Here is a 19342-nt window from a genome sequence, read left to right on the forward strand (position 1 = left end):
TCGGTGAGGTGAGATTTTCAAAGGCTTTTAGGCACTGAAAAGAAAAATTGAATAGGGCTGGAATCAATGAGAGTTAGGATTGTTTGAGGATTTGAAAATGGGACTTGAGTCGAAGCAATTACCTTTGGAAGCCGAGCACCCACAAAAGCCAATGGTACTCACATGCCAAAGTTACGCAGGAATTTTCCAAAATCTTGTCCTAAGTAGCTGAGTTTCAAGTCAACAGTTTTGATTAAGATCTGACCCCTTATGGCCGACACTATGCAGAGGGGCTCCTCCACTGGAGGGGATTTTTCAACATGACTTTGAAGCAAGGCCTGTTCATCATTAATATACTCTTGAAACAGCTGGGATAAGTACTTCAGCTTGTCCCTTGTTCCCCTGGAAATGGATGAAAAATTAGCCAGCTGTTTTGCAGTTGAAAATTGTTTCATTCTGAACAGGTTTCTTTTCATGGAGGGAAAGTACAGGCTGGAGGCCAAAATCACGGGACCTGTCTCTAGAGCAGGGCTGGGCCGGATGCGGCCCGCCAAGCCATTCTATCTGGCTTGCCTGGCCCCTAAAAAATTTAGAAAATTAATATTTATCTGCCCTGGGCTGCCTGTATGGCTTGCCAAAACTCAGTAAGCGGCCCTCTGCCCAAAATAACTGGCCACCCCTACTCTAGAGCTTCCCTAGGGCTCTTGAGAGCGCTCCTTCAGCAACAAACCCAGCAATCAGGTAGTCAAGTCTTGGCAAGGGTTTCGTTGCCCAGATTTCAAAGCTCCACCGCCTTGGTTTTGAGTTGAATGTATCCCGAGCAGTGTTGAGTGGATGGAACGAGCTTCTGATCAGCTATCTCAAGCGCCCTGGGGAGGTGGTACTGACAAACCCAAATGACCCCTTCTCTTTGGGAGGGGAAGAAAATCTGCAGTATCATTCCTTACACTGCTTGGTGCTCAGATTTGCCTGTTGATGAGCTACTGTATAAGATGTGGGTTTGTAACTGCTAACAGTAACAAATAACACAGGGCTTTTTATAAGAAATATGGAAACAGGAGCGTTGGCACCTTTTCCATTTTAAACCTATGCTTGTTTCCCCCGTATAGAGGATTTGGGGCAAGAGAGCTATTGGAGGAATGAGGTGTGCCTTCTGGCCTGACGGAAAACATGGGATTGGGTTTAACACTTGGAAGAACTGAATAAAGGGGCAGTCATTTGGGGCTGACACGGTGACAATCTCCTTCTTACCCAATAACAGTTGAAATTTGAAACAAAGTGGAACTGAAATCATTCCAGGTAGTACAATTTCTTACAAAGGATTACAGAAGCCATGGGAAGCAAATGACCGAAACAGGAGAACGCAGCTTAGATGCAGCATAAAACGACTCCGCTTGCCTGAAAAAAATGGTGTAAATCAGGTGTGCTCCTACTTGATCTACACATGCAACTGTAGGGCATGGGCACACAAATGATTAGTGGCCGTGTGTTTGCAGACTTGGCTGTGTCTACTTTCTGGTCAAAGCCATGCAGCCATTTCTCTTATGATCACGCAACAGCATGGGAAAGGGACAATATTCGATAAGCGCCTTGTGCAGCCCCCAGCAAGAGCATTGCCCACCGCTCCCCACCCAGCTCTTGGAAAGTGGAGGGCTCTGTCTGAGAGCAGATCAGGGCCTTTTAGTAGCACTGCCCCAACCACTATACAAATGTGCAGGACTTCCTTGCTCCAGAGCAGGGCTGCCTCTTGCAACCCCTTGCAGCATTGCTCCCCCCTTCTGCTGACAAGTGCTGCTGGATGCACATGAGCTCCTCCTCTCCGGTGCACAGGGCCCAGCAGCCTCACTTGCTACATTGTATAGGTGCGGGTACAAGAGAGATCTGTCCCAACCTGCCTTAGACTCCAGCTCCCAGCTCTGGCTGCGCCTGGTTTTCAGGTGCCTGCCTGGCTGGAAGTGCCATGGAGGCCAAGGATGCTGAGAAGGCAGCTCTGCGAAAGCCCAAGTGCTCCCGCTGCCGAAACCACGGCTTCGTGGTGCCGGTGAAAGGCCACACGGGCCACTGCCGCTGGAAGCTGTGCCCTTGCGAGAAATGCGCGCTCATCACGGAGCGTCAGAAGATCATGGCAGCCCAGAAGGCGTTGTGGAGGCAGGACCCAGACCCCCTGCCCGAGGGGGTGTCGCCACCTGCACCCTGCACCCCGGGCCACGGCGAAGGACGCGGGACGCCTGCTGTCAGCTCCAGCACCTCCGATCAGAGCAGCCACGCGGGCGGGCATGAGGGAGCCAAGGCTGCCGACCCAGGACCAGGCAGCAGCAGCAGAACGGTGACCCGCAGGGCACTAGACGCGCCTGGCTCTCCGCCCTTTGGGGATTTCGGTAGGGCCCGGCGCAGTGCTGGGGTGTGTCTGTCCTGTTAGCCTCTACTGAAGATGGCTTGCTTCAGCCTATCCATCTCTGTTTGCTTTTGTCTGTCCGTGTGTCACTCAGCATCTGTCTGTACATCTCTCCGTGGCAGCTGTCTGATCAGCATCTGTCCAGCTACCTTTTCTGCCTGTCTAGAGAGACAGAAGTCAACCTGGCCTCCCATGGCCCAGTGCCCTGAGCTGTTCCCCACTTGGGACGTGCTTGGTGCACAACCTTGGTTTTGCAGTTTCTGAGCTGCATAGGAACAATCCCAGGCAGCTTTTGTGCTCGTTTCATTGTTTCAAAGCTGAATTCATGCCTCAGTTCCCTGTTTAGGAGGGAAAGGAGGCAGTGGGGTGGGGGGAGCACAGCCCTGAGTATCGAGGACAGCACCTTTTGATTGCTCTTCTGAGCTGTGTTACTGACTTTAAATATGCACGCATCCCGTCCAGCACAAAGCCATATGCCCCCCGCCCAGTGCTTGCAAATGAATTGGGAAGCTCAATGGGAGGGATCTGGGCTTGGTTGCTGCAATAAAGACTAGGCTCAGCTGGAATAATTTGGTGTAAAGTTTATTCATATTTACATATAGGACAAGAGCTGCAAAAGGAAATGTCGTGGTGGTTTCATCTGTTGCCTCTCAAATTGTTTCTGGCAATCTGGTTTTGAGCATGTGATTCCTAAGCAGGGTGTCACAGCACGCTGGGGTGCCTTGGGAGCCTTTCAAGGGTGCTGCGGGATGCCGCACAAGGGTAGCGCTATTAGGTGCGCAAACACGATTCATCAACTAAACCCAGAGCTTGCAAATCATAATCAGCAGTGTTAAAACCATTCTGACTTGCTGTGGTCTTTCTGAGTTCGTTGCAATGGAAGAACTGAGCCCTCAGACAATAGCAATCAAGAAGACAGACAAAGATAGACCATCTGCTTTGACAGATCCAGAGGAAAGAGCCATGTCGGAGGCTAGTGGTATCAGCTGATCTGCCAGTGAATGTTTCTTTCGTCTTTTATTTTAATTTGCATGGGCCTCACCAGACTAGTGAATCTCTAGGAGCGATTTGAACGGATGGGGCTAATCTGCTGACAGCCTAGCTGTAAATGAGTCTCCACCTCTGTCTCAGGAAGATCACTGGTGAGGGGTCTGTTTTAAATGATAATAAAAGGGAACTGACTCTCTAAAAATTAACCCTGTAGCAATGACAGATAGCATCAGGCATCAGGTGCTTCGTTCCCCTGCATTGGTGTAAGTAATTAGTGATGCTGGTGTGCAGGTCTTAGAGGGGATGGTATTTCAGCTGCTGCTACTGGCGCGTGGCAGAAGAGAATCCATTTACTCTTTGTTACCTGCTTCACCCCCTGATTTTCAGCCTTTCTAATTTCCCAGGACTAAGGGTCTAAAAAAACATTCAAAATGATTAGCAGCTGCATGTAAAACCAATGGGCCAGGCTTGGCGCACCGTTCCACTGGCTAAGACTAGAATCAGGCACCGTGAGTCTTTAGTATTTTGATTTATTGTGATTTTTTCGGGGTGTTTATTTTGACTTTTCCTTCCTGGTTGTTTCACAGCCTACCCTGCTCTGCCTCCAGAGTGCCTGGTTAGCCCAGAATTCCTCGAGCGAGAGCCTCCGAAAGTGTACCCGGGGTATTCCGGTGTGTACCCTTACCACCCATTCCCCATGGGCTTTGCCCTCAATCAGCCCAGCTGCAGGGGCATACCAGCATCTGCAGGGATCCCCCTCCACAGAGGTTACAGACACGCTCCCAGCGGCCACGTACCAGCAAGCACAGCTTCTCTGTCGGTAAGGAGTGATTTTTTTTTTTTTAAACTGCTGCTGAATATATTGCTCCTTTGCTGTTGGATGCAATCTTGCTGTTAAAGTAACCATGAAACGTTACCCTGGCTACGAGTTTCTTCAAACAGCATCTTGATATATTAAGTGGAAGGAAGTATGACACATAATAGTGCTAAAGGTCTCGCTCCAATCCAGAAAAATCAGAAGCATTGTGACTGGAGCATCCAGATCTTGCGTGTGCTCTGAGCACCCGGCTCCTATTGTCTGAAAAGACATTTCTGGATGGAGAGGCCTTGTAGGAAAAGGTTTCTTAGGGAAAATTGTAACTCGAATGTGACTTTCTGTCAGTGTAGCTGGCAACCAAAATGCCTGCAGTGACACCTCTTGGCTTTCCCAGTGAAATATCCGAGACAGAGCTGACGTCCAGAGCTGACAACTGCAGGAGTTCAGAGACCAACTTCCAAGGAAAGTGGTGCTGGCTCCTACCCTGGGGGTCTTTAAGAGGAGGCTTGATAATTACCTAGCTGGGGTCATATGAGCTCAAACCTACCTGGGGTCATATAAGCCCAGTATTCATTCCTGCCCAGGGCAAGCGGTCGAACTTGATGATCTACTTAGGTCCCTTCTGACCCTACATCTATGAAACTATGAAGAGACAGGAGGATCCAGACTGGGGCAATAAGGAGTGGACCCAGATGGGAAGAAGGCAGGTTGGGAGAAGGCAGTACAAAGCTTTTATGATTCCCTGCTGCTGCAAAGCCCCATGGGGCTGTGGTATTAAGAAGAGCAATTGGGGACAGCTTCATGGCTGTTTTTTGTGGGTCTTGATTTCCTGCTGCAGCAGCAGAGAAAGAGCAGTGCACATAGCTTGGCCTGTATCACTGCAGCACACGAGAGATGGGTCTGACCCTAAAACTGCAGGTCCATGTTTTACTGTTCCTCAGAAAATTGCTGCATATATGATATGTTAGGACAGAAATGGCAGAAGTGTCCAATGAATGAGACACTGCTGAACAACTGAGACCATTCAGTTGCTATTTTTTTAATTAAAAAATATATATAAGATTTTGCAAATTAACAGAATGTGTTTGTGACTCTTAAAAGGAGATTTAAAGAAAACCATTTTCCTTGCATTTAAATAAAATGCCATCTCTCTCCAAGGTAGCAAAGCTAAACATGCAGCAGGGTGTTGGAGCAGAAGGGGGAAATGTCAGTGTTTAGCAATAGCAGTCAGCAAGCACCTAACATCTGTGCAAGTAAAGTGGAGTCAGTTGTTGTGCTGGTCCAAAGTCAGAGAATTGCTAAAAGGGAAACCCAGGATATAAATGATGAAAAGTAAATGTTTCCCTTCACCACTTTAAATGTAATAGTCCAGATAATGTTCATAACACAGGTCAGAACAATAATACATTAATGGAACAGGAACAGTTAGCTCTTATATAGAGTGTGTTTCCTCAGTAGCTCTCAAAGCACTTCACAAAGCGGCTCAGCAGCATTTACCCATCATCTTTTCATAAGTACCATCACATGGTATAAAACTGTCTGTTCCCATTTTTTCCATTTTACTGTCATTCCTGCATCAGGGCCTTCAAAGAGAGTTTACCTCCAATCCCTGCCAAGCCTGGAAATCCTGTTTCTGTGTCAAGCAAGGGGCTCCTGTTAGACTAGATCAAGACATTGCAGTGTGAGATAAATCCAGGCAGCAATTGTAGGTCCGTGTGATAAGCCTGCTCGTTTGTGAGACTGCTGCACTTTTCTCTTCTGCTCTCGGGCATTGGAAATATAGCAGCCAGAACTTTCCTGTGGAAAGTTTCTACCAAATAGAAAAAAAGAAAAGAAAACTGTTATATCGTGTGGTTCCACAGTGGTGGGGAGATCAGACTAGCAGAGAGAACACTACACAGCTTATATGGATGGTAACGTTATAGTTTTGAATGGAAACCAAAACTGAAAGTAAAACATGGGGCGCAGACAGAAGAGCAGCTCCCTGTTGCAGCTCGTGGCACTTTGCAGGAAGCGCTATGAGTTGCAACGTTCCTGCCAACCCAACAGAAGTTCACTGGTGGGTTGGGGAGTTGGGGATTCCAGTGAGCCTGTGCCCAGTCTCCGTAGCAATGCCACTCCCCTCTCCTGGCCTGGATGCTGTTTTCCAAATGGGAGGGGAGGAAGGGAGTACAGGGAGCTTGTTTTGGGAAGCTGGAGGGTGGGGTGGGTGGATTGGAGCCCCTGCACCTCAGGGGGTGGGCTCCAAGCCACCTCCCTCACCCTTCAGCATTGGCTTAAAACACCTCAGACCAAACTCCATCTGTTCCTTCCCCGCATCCCCCCCCATTATGAAAGCAGCAACAGGATGGGAGCTCTGCAGACACAAGTTACAGAACACGCGCTGTTTGGGAGTGTGTTCATCTGAACTCTTATTGCATGAGGGTTCAGATTTTCACGAGATTGGGCCCTTTTAAAGTGGTCTGCAGCTGTACACTTCCGTTTGGTAACGTCTGTAGAGCGCTTTCTGGGGCCAGATCAGGCGAAAATTGTCACTTCTGTCTGTGCCTGTGGTGTCTAAGGAAGCACAAAGCCTAACCACGTTTAAAGAAATGGTACCATATTTAATTACAAATGTACAACACATCACAAAATCCATCTAAAATTTCCATGGAAACTTGGCCAGAGTTGGAATATTTTAGAACTTTTTGATTTGGAAATGTTACTGTGGTGCCTGACGCTCTTCTATTTTCCCTCTCCTTTGTGGCCAGGTTCCCTGGTTAGGCTAAATTTTCCAAGGTAAGTGGGGACATGATGGTTAATAAAGTCCAGCTTGGGGGGCCTGGTCGATGAAGGAGAGCGGGGACAGAAGGACACTTCCAGTTGTGACTGTGGATGGGGCGGGGCTATTCTTAATGTGTCAGCTTCAAGGATTTTGATAAAAACACCTGTGCTTATGAAAGTGAGAATCTGGCAGCACTGTCTGGAGACTAGCAAACTAAAACCCAAATAATTGAGAATTTTACATATTATAGTTCAACATGTCAGTGTGACTCCTTGGTAGTAAGCACCCGTGGCATTTGTTAATTGTACAAGGGCCAAATCATTAACAGCGGGGCAGATCTTCAAGTCTTCAACTCAGGTACTCGGATACTTTGTTGATGGGTATGGTGTAAAACATGAGACCAGCAGCCTAGCCTCTCATCGACTTTAGTGGTACCTGGGTTATGATTTCTAGATTTCCCTGGAATAGGAATTTAATAGTGAAAAATCTAGCAAAAGAAAACGATTACCATGTCACACGTCTACCTGTGAAGTCAGTTCTGGCCTCTCCTTTGCCTAAGATGTGATCAAGAGCAACATGATAGAATTTGCTTGGCAAATTTCAGAAACTCTCTCTAATGATGGAAATTAGGGCTTTTAGATAACTCAAGACAAGCACAGGAACTAATAGCAGGTCACATCAAGTGACATTGTGTGGCATCCCCCCTGGGCCCCCCCCAGGCCCACTCCCTCTTCCCTCCCGCTGCCTGGGGTCCAGGCCTGCTCCCCCCTCCCCGCCGCAGTGGGGGGGGGAAGGGAGGAGTGGGCCTGCTGTGCTGGGCCGGGCTGGGCCCGGTGTCCCCCCGCACCCTGCCGCAGCAGGCCGGCTTTTCCGCCAGCTCAGGCTCACTCCTCCCCGCATCAGGCCCAATCCTCCCCTGACCCCCGTCACTGCTGACACCATGGCGTGCCCGCTCCTCCCCCTGCCATGTTAGGCCCGCTCAGGGATGGGAGGATCTGGCTCAGGGCCAACATGGAGGAGGGGGGTGGGGGAGGAGTGGGCCCAGGCCCAAGGGGAGGAGGAGGCCCACTCCTTCCCTCCCCCAGCTGCTGCCGTGGCTATCAGACCGGGCCCGCTGTCTCCTCCCCACCACCGCTGTGGTGGGCTGGCTTTTCCCCTGCTCGGCCCCCCCACATTTCATAGTTTCATAGTTGGTCGGGTCGGAAGGGACCTGAGCAGATCGAGTTCGACCCCCTGCCATGGAAGGAAAGAGTACTAGGGTCAAACGACCCCAGCAGGGTGTTCATCCAGCCTCCTCTTAAAGACCCCCAGGGTAGGAGCCAGCACCACTTCTCTTGGAAGCTGGTTCCAGACCCTAGCTGCCCTGACTGTGAAGTAGCGCTTCCTGATATCTAGCCTAAACCTGCCCTCTGCCAGCTTGCGACCGTTATTCCTGGTCACTCCTGGGAGTGCTCAGGGGAACAGGGACTCCCCCAGTGCCTGCTGATCCCCCCTGACTAGTTTATAACAGGCCACTAGATCCCCCCTCGGCCTTCTCTTGTGGAGGCTGAACAGGTTCAGGTCCCGTCGCCTCTCCGCGTAGGGCCTGCCCTGCTGCCCTCTCATCATGCGGGTGGCTCCTCTGGACCCTCTCCATGCTGTCCACATCCCTCCTGAAGTGCGGCGCCCAGACCTGGACGCAGTACTCCAGCCGCGGCCTGACCAGTGCCGCACAGAGGGGGAGGATCACCTCCCTGGACCTGCTCGAGATGCATCTGTGGGTGCAGGACAAGGTGCAGTTGGCCTTCCTGACCGCGTCCCCACACTGCTGGCCCATGTTCATCCTGGCATCAATGATGACTCCAAGATCCTTTCTTGCCTCTGCACTGACGAGCAGGGAGTCCCCAGCCTGTAGGTATGGTGCCGGTTGTTCCTCCCCAGGTGCAGCACCTTGCACTTGTCGGTGTTGAATCCCATCCTGTTCTCATCCGCCCACCCCTGTAACCTGTCTAGGTCTGATTGCAGCCTATTCCTCCCTTCCAGTGTGCCCACGTCCCCCCACATCTTAGTGTCATCAGCAAATTTGAACAGGTGCTTTTTACCCCCTCGTCCAAGTGCAGTCTTGGGCATGGCAAGTGTTAAAACCTGGCTCTCACAGGAAGGAGCAACCTCTGGCCATAACACTGAGTCCAGTGAGCCTCTTGAGAGCTCAGACGTTGGGCTCAGACACGCTCCCGCCCCCCTGCATTACTTGGTCAGCCAGTCAGAGCGCAAATAAAGAGCTAGGAACAGACAGACAGACGTATTCTAAAATTCATAATATTAGCATCCATGACAGCATCGTGCAAGATGCACTTCTTTTGTCTCAGGTCCAGCACCTAGTAGCATGGCACATGGCTCACAAATGACAAGGCCAGGGGTTGTGAAGAAGGTGGGGAAACCAAACATTTCTAAATACACTGTCACAAAACAGTGGCTGTGATGTGGCCCTGCTGCCCTCAGAAGCGGTGTAAGCCAGGACAGAGTTTGGCCTTTGATTTGGCGGGTGAGATGCATCTGCACTGCAGCTTTGTTTGGTGTTTGTGCAGATTCCAGATGCAGGTGGAGATTTCCGACAAGGTTACTACTCTCCGCTTCCTCAGTTTATACCGCCGGGCTTCCTGCCGGGGATTCACTATATTCCATCACCGCCCTTCCCACTCGGCGCTCTGCCTGACGCCTCCAAGGACGCAGCTGGTAAGAAGGTGTGCGATGAGTGTGAGCTCTTGCACGACTCATGGCAGAGCTTGGTAAAATGGATAATGTGTTTAGCTCGTTAAGGTCTAAACCTCTAACAAAAGTGTGTACGTATGGTGATTTCACTTTGCTTGGTGTGTATTGTGTGCTGTCTAGGTACAATGTAGTTTATGTTAATGTTCATACACTTGCTGCTCCATTACTAACCATGTAAAAGCCCATTAAAATCAACAGGAGTTGTATCTGGAGGGACGGTAGAATTGGATCTTTATTGTGTAATTAAACTTTCCAGGTGGCCCTTATTTGCATGCATGCTGTACCAGTTTCGTGTTGCCTTCATCTTGCAGTGGAAAATAATTTACAGGAAATATGACAACAGAATCAGTGAGAAATTTTCAGCCAAAACGGAGTTTGGTTAGAATATACTGATGTATTCATACTAAATTGTATGACCCAAATTGTCTTGATTTCAGAGACCCCCTGCTCAAGCAAAGGTGGGAGGGTCCCCATGGCACGCTACAGGGGACCTCACTGTTTCAAAAGTATGCAGCTCGGGGGAAGCCAGGCATGTTGGGCACCTATATACATGTAGCGAGGCTGCTCCGTTGCGCTGTATTTACAGCTATACAATCACTGTGGATGTATATCTGCCTTCTCTCAAATGTGGGATATAAGTTATGACAATGACTGAAAATGAAAGGTAAAACATTATTTATGCCAGAAATATATAATAGCGCATCTAGTTACCATATTTCCAGGCCCCAAAAAAGAGGACACCTGTCACCGGGGAGGAGAACAGAGGGAATATGATGGTGGCAGGCAGTGACATGCCAGTGCCCTGCCCCTGCCCATTCTGTTGCCCCTTACTGACAAGCGACCCCCCACCAGCCCTGCTGCTCCCCCTCACTCCGGACCCACTGACCCCAGCTCTGCCAGTGCCCCTCACTCCCAAACAGCAGTACCATGCCTCCCACCCCTTGCTGGTGCCCCTCATTCCTGACCCACAGCCCCCTGGCGCTGCCAGTGTCCTGCACACCCAACCCACAGTCACCCACCCTGTCCCTCATGTCCCTCACTCCTGATCTGAAGCCCCCTGACCTCCTGCCGGTGCCCCTCACTCCCAACCTGCAGCCCCTGCCCCCTGCCAGCCCTGCCAGTGCACTCCTGACCCACAGACCCCTGCCCTTCTCCCAGCCCCTCACTCCCAGCCCTGCTGATGCCCCTCACTCCTGACCCGCAGACCCCAGCCCCCCCAGCCCTGCTGCCCAAGCTGCTCCCGCATTGCTCACGCACACGCTTTCTCTCTCTCTCTGTTTACCTGGCTTGCCGGACCCCATGCAGGGAGCACCAGACCCCCAACAGCCAGTCGCCTTGCCTGCTGCTCCCAGCCCCAAGCAGCCAGCCCAGGAGAGCAGAAAACTGGACATTTGCTCTTATTTTAAAAACCCACTTGGATGCAGTACAGGGGTCCAAAAAACAGGACGTGTTTGGGACATGTGGTAACCCTAAGTGCGTTTTGATTAATTGAGTCTGCTGGAGCGTGGTAATTACTCTGCTTCATCAGACTCCAGCATCACGTGTATCAGCATCCCCATGCTGAAAAATGATGGCAGGAGCGCTTTAACTAAAGCTTGTTTGACGATCTGGGATGCTGATACATGTGGTGCTACGGGTGCTTTAATTAGAGCAGCTCTTGGAGCCCCCCGACTCCCAGACCATGGCTATAAATGCCCGTTGTGCCAGAGTTTCCAGGCATCTGAACGGCCTGGGAGCCCCAACTCTAACCAGAGCTTGATTCCTAGCTGTGCAGTGAGGAACTTGGAAATCCAGTCAAACCCGATGCTGATGAGGCCTTTCAGGATGAGGTTGCCTAACAGAGCCTAGCCTCAGGACTTGGAAGTCGTGGGGTGAATTTTAGGAGTGGGTGGCTCCAGGACATCCCCATGGCAGGAGGCAGGCAGCCCAGGGAGCCAACTGGTGGGAAGTCTAGAAGTCCAGAGGTGTCTGCAGGTCTCCTGGGAACCTTAGCAACTGCTCCTTTAAACTGAAACTATTGTTAGTCTCAACACAACAGGTGCAGATCCTGACAGGGAAAATTTAATTTCAAAATGTTCTACATTGATGTTCCCAAAACCTTTGTTCAGAATTTCTGGGTCACAGGATATGTAAAGCAAAGTGCTTTTCTCCAGAACAGCACACAAACTAACTTTTAAAAAATATATAAATGTATTTCAAAACAGAAATCTTGCATTTTAGCCAGCTGTAAAAAAAAAATCACCTGCCCAGGTTGTGGAAGCAGTATTTTAGACAAAAGGACTCAGTCCCCACACTATTATATATTTCCTATATGGATAACGTTTTACCTTTCATTTTCAGTCATTGTCATAACTCATAACCCATGTTTGGAAGACGTCAGATATATATTCACAGTGATTGTGCATGTGTAACTAGTTTGACAAATTGAAATATAGCCATTTGTGACCACAAGAGGGAAGAACTGCTCAGAGAATTAACCACTAGTACCAGGAAAATGAATGCCCTTGCTGATGCAAAATTGTTGATGAAAAGACTTATATACATATTGATTATTTCTCTCTTACGAGGGAAATACAAGAATGTGCTCAAATGCCTTGTCCTTGTGATGGACAGTTTACAAATAAACTGCTATTCACACGTCTTGGGAGAGTTCTGTCTCTTCTGTATTATGCGGAGTACACTAAAGAGTGCATTAGCCTCATTGAATCAAATAAGGGTGACTGTGCTTGTTATAGTCTCTTTACTGGAAACACCATCATCATTTCATTTGTATCAATAAGCAAAAATAAGGATGTCCTGAAAGAGTGGAGTTTGGACCTTCATTTTCTCTGCGATTGGGGATGGCTAAATTAGATATTCCAGTTCAGGTTTGTTGTAGAGAGAGGTGAGATCAGGTCTAGAATCAAATCTTTCTAGAGTGCAAGGATACTATTGGACCTGGGGGCTGACCTTAGAATTGGGATTCCTTGTCTAGTCCTGTGCCATTGCAAATTAGGAGCGAGACCCCATGAGTCTCGCAGCAGGGGCAACTTTCTCCCTACTGCCCCCATTGTGAGTTCTGCTGTGACACTGGCTGCGGCGCTTGCAGCATGGAAAGCGTGGGGACAATGTTCTCCCTGCCGCCCCGCTGCAAGCCCTGCAGCTGACAACACTGCCACCATTGCAAACCTTGGCAGCCACGGGCCGGCAGCAGGGCGCGCAGCCCTGTGGCTGGAAGTCCCTCAGCTGATGAGGCTCCTAGCCACAGGGGGGAGCACTGGGCCACGCATTCAATTAATGGCATAGTTAGAACAAGCTGCAAAGTTATTGCACATTTTCTGGGGAAAAGCTTTGCAGTTTCTTGCTTGTTTTATCACACCGTGAATTGCTTGGATGTGTAGCTGGGTCACAAGTTAAGGTGTAATTCCGTGGGTAATCATGACTTAAGTGTAATGTGTAGAGGGGGACTCTAACACACCTGATCTAGTGACAGACATTACACATAAACCGGTTTAAGTGATCAGAATCTGGTTTAAGCCTGTAATAGAATAGACATTCAGTCTATTCAAAATGGCTGAAACTGGTTTAAAATAGACCTGGATTAATGTAGTATCAAACTTAACTGATTTAGGTTAAACCGGTCTATTGATCTTCTGTCCCAAATCCCCTCCTGACTCACACTAACTCACAGTTTCCCGGCATCCCAGGATGCTTTGCACCTTTTCCGCAAACCCCCTGCACAGGGTGGGCAGCTAGCCTTGGCCCACACTCTCTGCTCCAGCTGAGCAGGGCCAGCCCTGCCTCGCCCCAGGCTGTCACAGTGCCCGTCAGCTCGGCAGGGCAGGGGGGAGACGAGGGAAGAGCCCCCGTCCACAGCCCCGGCCCCAGTGCCTGGTGTGCGAGGGCTCCCCACGTGTGAGTCACTGACATGCAGGTGGGAGCCGTCCCTCCAGACCAGGGCCAGCCTTGATCCCCATGCTTCAGTGGGGGTTCCCCTGCCCTGGGCAGGTTTCCTTGAGCCCTACCGCTGTGCCCGGGGCGCCTGCATGGTTTGGCCCCAGCTTTTAGCCTCACTCCTGCAGGTAGAGGCGGGCACAGTCCCTCCAGCCTGGGGCCGAGCCAGTGCTCTGCGGGGATCCCCTGCCCCAGGCAGGATTTTCCAGCCCCGGCCCTGGTGCAGAGGGGGAATTCCCCACTCCCACCCCTTAGTCCCATCCCCACAAGCGCGCAAGGGCAGGGAAGCAAGCCAGAGCTAGACTGCACTGAGGAGGGGGAGGGGGGAACTCCCCCCTGCACTGGCAGCAGGGCTCCGGGGCCTTGCCCAGGGCAGGGATCCCCTACTGAGGTGCGGGGGTCCCCCCATATCAGCTGACGTCCACTGCCGGGGCCCCTGGTGCCAGGGAACGTCCTCCCCGCACCTGTGAGGGGGGGGCTAAACCAGTGCCAGACCATGCAGAGGGAGGAATTCCCCCTCTGGCAGGGCTTGGGGGACCCTAACCAGGGTGGGAGACCCCTGCTTGGCATGGCGTGGGGAGCCCCCCGTGTGGGCAGATGCCCGGTGCTGACTGGGCTGGAGGGACTGTTCCCGCCCGTGGGGGACAGTCGGGCACTCGGCTGCATTCGGGTGCTCTCAGCAGTGGCCACCACGCAGGGAGGCGTGCTTTAGCACCCTTGGCTTCTGGCCTGGGCTGCTTCAGGCATCTGGCTGCCTTTCTGGATTCAAATGTGAATGTCCATTCACGTCATTATTGGTTCAATCTATGCAGCTTAGAGAAACCTGTGAAGATTGAATCGATTCAGCCTTGGGCTTTTTGACTGTCTGTACTTAGCCCCTGAAGTCAGCAGGAATCAGGAAACTGTTCCTGAGAGCAATATCTGAGTGTAGGAACAGGACTTTTTGGTATCGATATTAAAGGGTCAGTGCTTTTCCTTTCATTACAAGAGAGTGAGGGTGAACTGGACTGGTGATAGAGGAAAGCAGAGCATATTTTTGTATGTATTATGTTTAGCATTTCAATAGGAGATACAGAAGTATGGTAATATGATAAGGTAGTGTAAATCTAGACATCATTTCAAGCATTTTGCTCCTGTTTCAAGTCTGGGGAAAGAATAATAAATATTGAGGAAAGAAAGTAAAAAAAACCTGATAAATATCATTGTGGACAGGTCCAGTGAGATCTTGCTGTGTTTTTTTTCTTAGAAGAAAACGAAGTCAAACCAACCAAGCAGACGTTGCTAGATCTGCTGGCAGATCCACTGGATTCAGATCAGAACAAGGAAGTCAGGGTACTGAAAGACTTTGATGGAGTTCACGGACCATCTGTCAAATTGAGGCTTCTTAATTCATGAGGATTTCCTTTGCTGATTTGTACTTAAAAACTCCCTTGTTTCCTTAACTCCTTGTCTAATTTGATAGATGGTTTATCAAATTAGACAAGGAGTTAAGGAAACGAGGGAGTTTTTTATAGTTTTGATATACAAAATGCCAGCAGAAAGAAAACATGATGGGAAAGGATATGTCTTTGAACCTCTGCCTTGGTGGAAATCCAAGGCAACTCACAACTCAGAGCTGAAAAAGCTTCCACGGTTGCAGGAACAACATAGATTTTGATTTTGCAGCTGAATGATGTTTGGATTCGTTTCCAGTTAGGTTTATAAAGGTGACTTAAAATCTATACGTTAGATGCTGGCATAATATTCCACGTCATAATTTCTGTAGCAAGGTCATAGACATCCTTTTGACATAACAAATACCACATGGTAAGTCTTGCTGGCCTGCAATGGTGCCAGTTCACCACCAGTTGTAACCAAGGGCAGAACGTGGTGGTGGGGTTATTTTTCGTTGAAAGAACGGGTTATTGAAAAAAGACTCCTCTTTTGTGTGGATATGACGGCGCTTTAAAGTGGATAACAGCACGTACAAACTTGATGAATTAAGGAGCTCCAGTTTGATAGGTGCTTGGTGGATGCGGTCAAAACTTTTGCACCTTTGGCATCCTTAAATGTGCACGATGGTGAACAGGCAACATGGCTTGTTCTATGTAAAGTCACAAAGACATTGTCTTTTCATCCTTATTTTCATATGGCCTTAACTTTCCAGACTACTTGGCAAGGATGCAACTGCCATTTTAAAAAACGTTTGCTTTGCTTCCTTAGCCAGGGCTGGGGCAAGGTCAGCTGCTGTCTGAAACCCAAAATGCAACTTCAGCGACCTTAGTCCTCAGAAAGGTCAAGCAACTTTGACTACTTGGAGAAAAGACTGGGCTGGAGTAACAAAGGTCATCTTGCATGGGCAGTCACAACTAAAGTTGTCATGAATGGCATTGTATTCAGCTCCATTCTTTGTTTGGAAACTCGAGAACCTCATATCTTGCTTTTGTGTCCTAGCGGCCTTCCCTGATAGCCAGGAATCCGGAGTGATCTGCGAATGCAACCAGCCATCTTCTCAGGAGGAAACGGACGGAGATCATGCTGTGTACTCCAAACAGTAAATGCTCCAGGGAACAGCTGGGTAGCACCCATCACACTCTTCCTGACAGGGAAGATCATCAGTTAATTGTGGGCGAGATTAGAAGAGGGGAATTCACCTATTTTATAGTCGCATTAGGACTACCAGCATCACTGCTATCAGCTTTTTTTGTGTTGCAGCAAATTAGTGCCTCCTAGAACGAGAGGAGAGCAGTGGAGAATTGCAGCTCTTGAAGTTGGAGTTCTTCCCTGAGCTTTCTCTTGCTTTTTGATGTCTTGTGGTGGACCTGAGTACAGTAGGCCCAGTCTTGTCCCTGTACGGTCCAGGCAGCATTCAAATTCTGCATCGTTCGAAGGTCTCTTACAAAGACAAGCTTGTTCTCGGTGTTGTGGAGCAGTTCAGCCGTGGGACTTAGAACAGGAAAATCAAGGGAAGGGACGTTTTGCTGACAGACGTGTGCAACTTTGTTGAGACACTGGAGTTCAGGGACGTAGATGTAGGAAAAGTACTTGGTTTGGGACATTTGTCTATGAGGGCTTGGAGGAAAATTGGAAGAGGGGGTCTCTTTTTGTTCTTGATAGACATCTAGTGTCCCCTCAGCATTGGGCCCAGCTGTCTTGAAGAGGCACCTTCTCTTTAAATTGTGAACGTGTTGCAGAACTGGAGCGCCCTGGGCACCGTGCACATCTGGTCCAGGCTGTATAACCCCAAATAATCAAAGCTGAATACCAAAGTTGATTTTTAAGGTGCATGGGCCAGCAGTCCAACATACATAAATTAGAAATTTCTTTTGCACTATAGAAGAAATTAGTGGATGTGCTGTAACTGGAGCAGAACACCAGTGTTGATCATAAGCAACCTAAATAGAACAGACTGTCGTATGAGGACAATAATATTTGAATACTACTGAAAAAAAAGTATTTCTCTTGCCATATTACTTAAGAAAATGTTTTTAAGTAAATCGGTTGTTAATGTTTGCATAATAGTTTTTGTATAAGTAAAGTAAGATGCATAAAATGAGAACATTAAAATTTAAATTTTGATTTGATCTTTAACTGTTGAAGCTCGTGTAATTTATCCAGGCCACTTCAAAACATTTCTCAGAACAATTCGATATGGCACCCCAGCCCGGAAGGTGATTTCGACTTCAAGATTATTACTTCAATAGTTTCTGAATGCTATTTTAGAAGTGGAAAAATAAGGCAAAGTGAACACACTTCGCTCTGTTTCTTATGTTTGGTATGAATATTAGCAATATTTTGCTAAGCTGAAGAATTAAAGAAGCTAAATTCCAGTTCAAACTCATTTCATTTTGAAAAGCAGGGTAAATTATCAGGTCAAATGGTTTTGCGTTATGGTGGTGGACGACACCTGTCCAGGGTGTTTGGGGAGTGACAGATGGAGCCTGTATACTTTAGATTGCCAAGAGAAGGTAAAAAAAAAATTTACAAAGTTTATATTGGAGACTAACTTGCTGTAGTGCACAATTTGAACCAGATTTGCAACGCATCTCAGCCCTGAGTCTCTCCCATCAAAAACAATGCAAGCCACCCTAACATACATCACTGATGTTGAGCAGTATTTTAAGTGACTTTCATTTTTCCAGACTTATTCTCCCTGTTGCATTTATCGCTTTAAAACTCCAACGCAAGGAAGACTCCAGCACACTCTTTTCAATGACTGCAAACAGTCTCTACTACTTGTGTCCGAATCTGCCTCCAGGTGGGCAAAAGACACTCCTTGTTTTCATTTTCTGCTGCTGTTTTCTTTCCATTTGTAAGTGTTTTGGGACTTTTGCTTGGGCTGTTTAAATCCTGACCTTGTGTCCCAGTGAGATTTTCCTCATTGCATCACTTTTGGCAACGCTTACTTTTAGCCCCTAATCGCTCATGGCTACATACCCCATTGGTTTGATTGTACATCCCTCGTCGTGATAGCCAAAAGAGACGTGATGAAACATTAGAGCATGTTTAGCCCTGCTCTGACATCATCTGAAGTTAATAGGAAGCATTGATTTGACTCTGATAGATGTGAAACAATTTTATATTTTCTGCTAATATAAACGCAGCGGAGAGGAACAAGTAGGTAAGCACGCCACGTGACCGCCCAGTTCTCTGCCTGGCCACGACAAGCACGCTGCTGACCACGATCGGGGAAACTTTCGATTCCGGCTTCTTCCGAGTAGTGGAGGAGAGCTGGATTTCTATTAAGCTTCTCCACTACCTGCTGCAACTTGTGCCAGATCCCAGTGATCCAGCCTCGACTGGTCAAAACTCTGCTTGAAATGACTGGCCTGCGGTTTCCATTGAAATCAGCTGAAAATGCATCTCTATTTGAGAGCGCACTTCGGCACAATTCTGTATGCTGGATATACTGTATTTTTAGGATTAAAAGTCAGCCTTATTTTCCTCAAAAAGAACACTAGAAATCATACTTGGTTTATGCAGAGTTGACTTTTCAGGCCCCTGACAGTTAGGCTGTAATCATGGCTTTTCCCCTCCTGTTTTTGGTTGATTCTCTCAGAAACGCTGAATATGTGAGTTTAGAATAGGGGTGGCAACTTTTTAAAGTAGTTATAATCATGGCCTGCTGATCCCCTTGCTGCTACGGTCCACTGATCCCTTCAATAGTTCTCCCTTCCATAGACCCCATTCCCTTGCTGCCACCGCCCCCATGTGCCACCGCCTGCACCATGCACCCCAATGTGTTCCTGTCCCCAACGCCTATCCCCAGTGGGAGTGGGGGGGAGAGGGGGGTGCGAATTTGACTCCAACTATAAGCAGCGTCTGGTGTAGGAGGCAAGAGAGAGCAGCAGGGATGGGTGCAGAGGTGGATGCTCTAGGGGGGGTCAGTGACATGGTGCAGGGCAGGGAAAGGGGACAGGACGGGCCAAGCTCTCACTGTCCCCTCCCTGCTACTTCACAGGCCAGATAAGGCTGTGGTTCCTAGGTTGCAGACCCCTGGTTTAGAATATCATCATATTCAGGGAACCAGCTGTTTTTCCTAAAATTGAAGCTTGAAATGGGAGCTGGACTTGTATACAGAGTTAACTTAGGATCAGAACAAATATGGCATCAGAAGTCTTGTTGCATGGGGCTCCTCTGTTCTCCCCTTGACAGCCGTGTGAGTTTTGCTAGTTATTTTTGTGCGAATAGTTCAGCACTCTATTTATCTTTGGTTTTATGTCTATCCACACAC

At 48.7% G+C, this 19342-nt stretch overlaps 1 protein-coding gene across 1 annotated transcript; it reads left to right on the forward strand.

Annotated features, from left to right (window-relative positions):
• Positions 1-1939: 1939 nt before the first annotated feature.
• DMRTB1 (DMRT like family B with proline rich C-terminal 1) lies at positions 1940-17156 on the forward strand. The gene is made up of 4 exons (XM_090048440.1): positions 1940-2357; positions 3952-4184; positions 9513-9660; positions 16063-17156. Exons 1-4 carry the CDS (start codon positions 1940-1942, stop codon positions 16164-16166), a joined length of 903 nt encoding a protein of 300 aa, XP_089904566.1. The 3' UTR covers positions 16167-17156.
• The last annotated feature ends 2186 nt before the right edge of the window (positions 17157-19342 follow it).

The sequence above is a fragment of the Crocodylus siamensis genome, chromosome 5 (assembly GCF_052110815.1).
Source record: "Crocodylus siamensis isolate JL-2025a chromosome 5, ASM5211081v1, whole genome shotgun sequence".
Classification (NCBI taxonomy): Eukaryota; Metazoa; Chordata; order Crocodylia; family Crocodylidae; genus Crocodylus; species Crocodylus siamensis.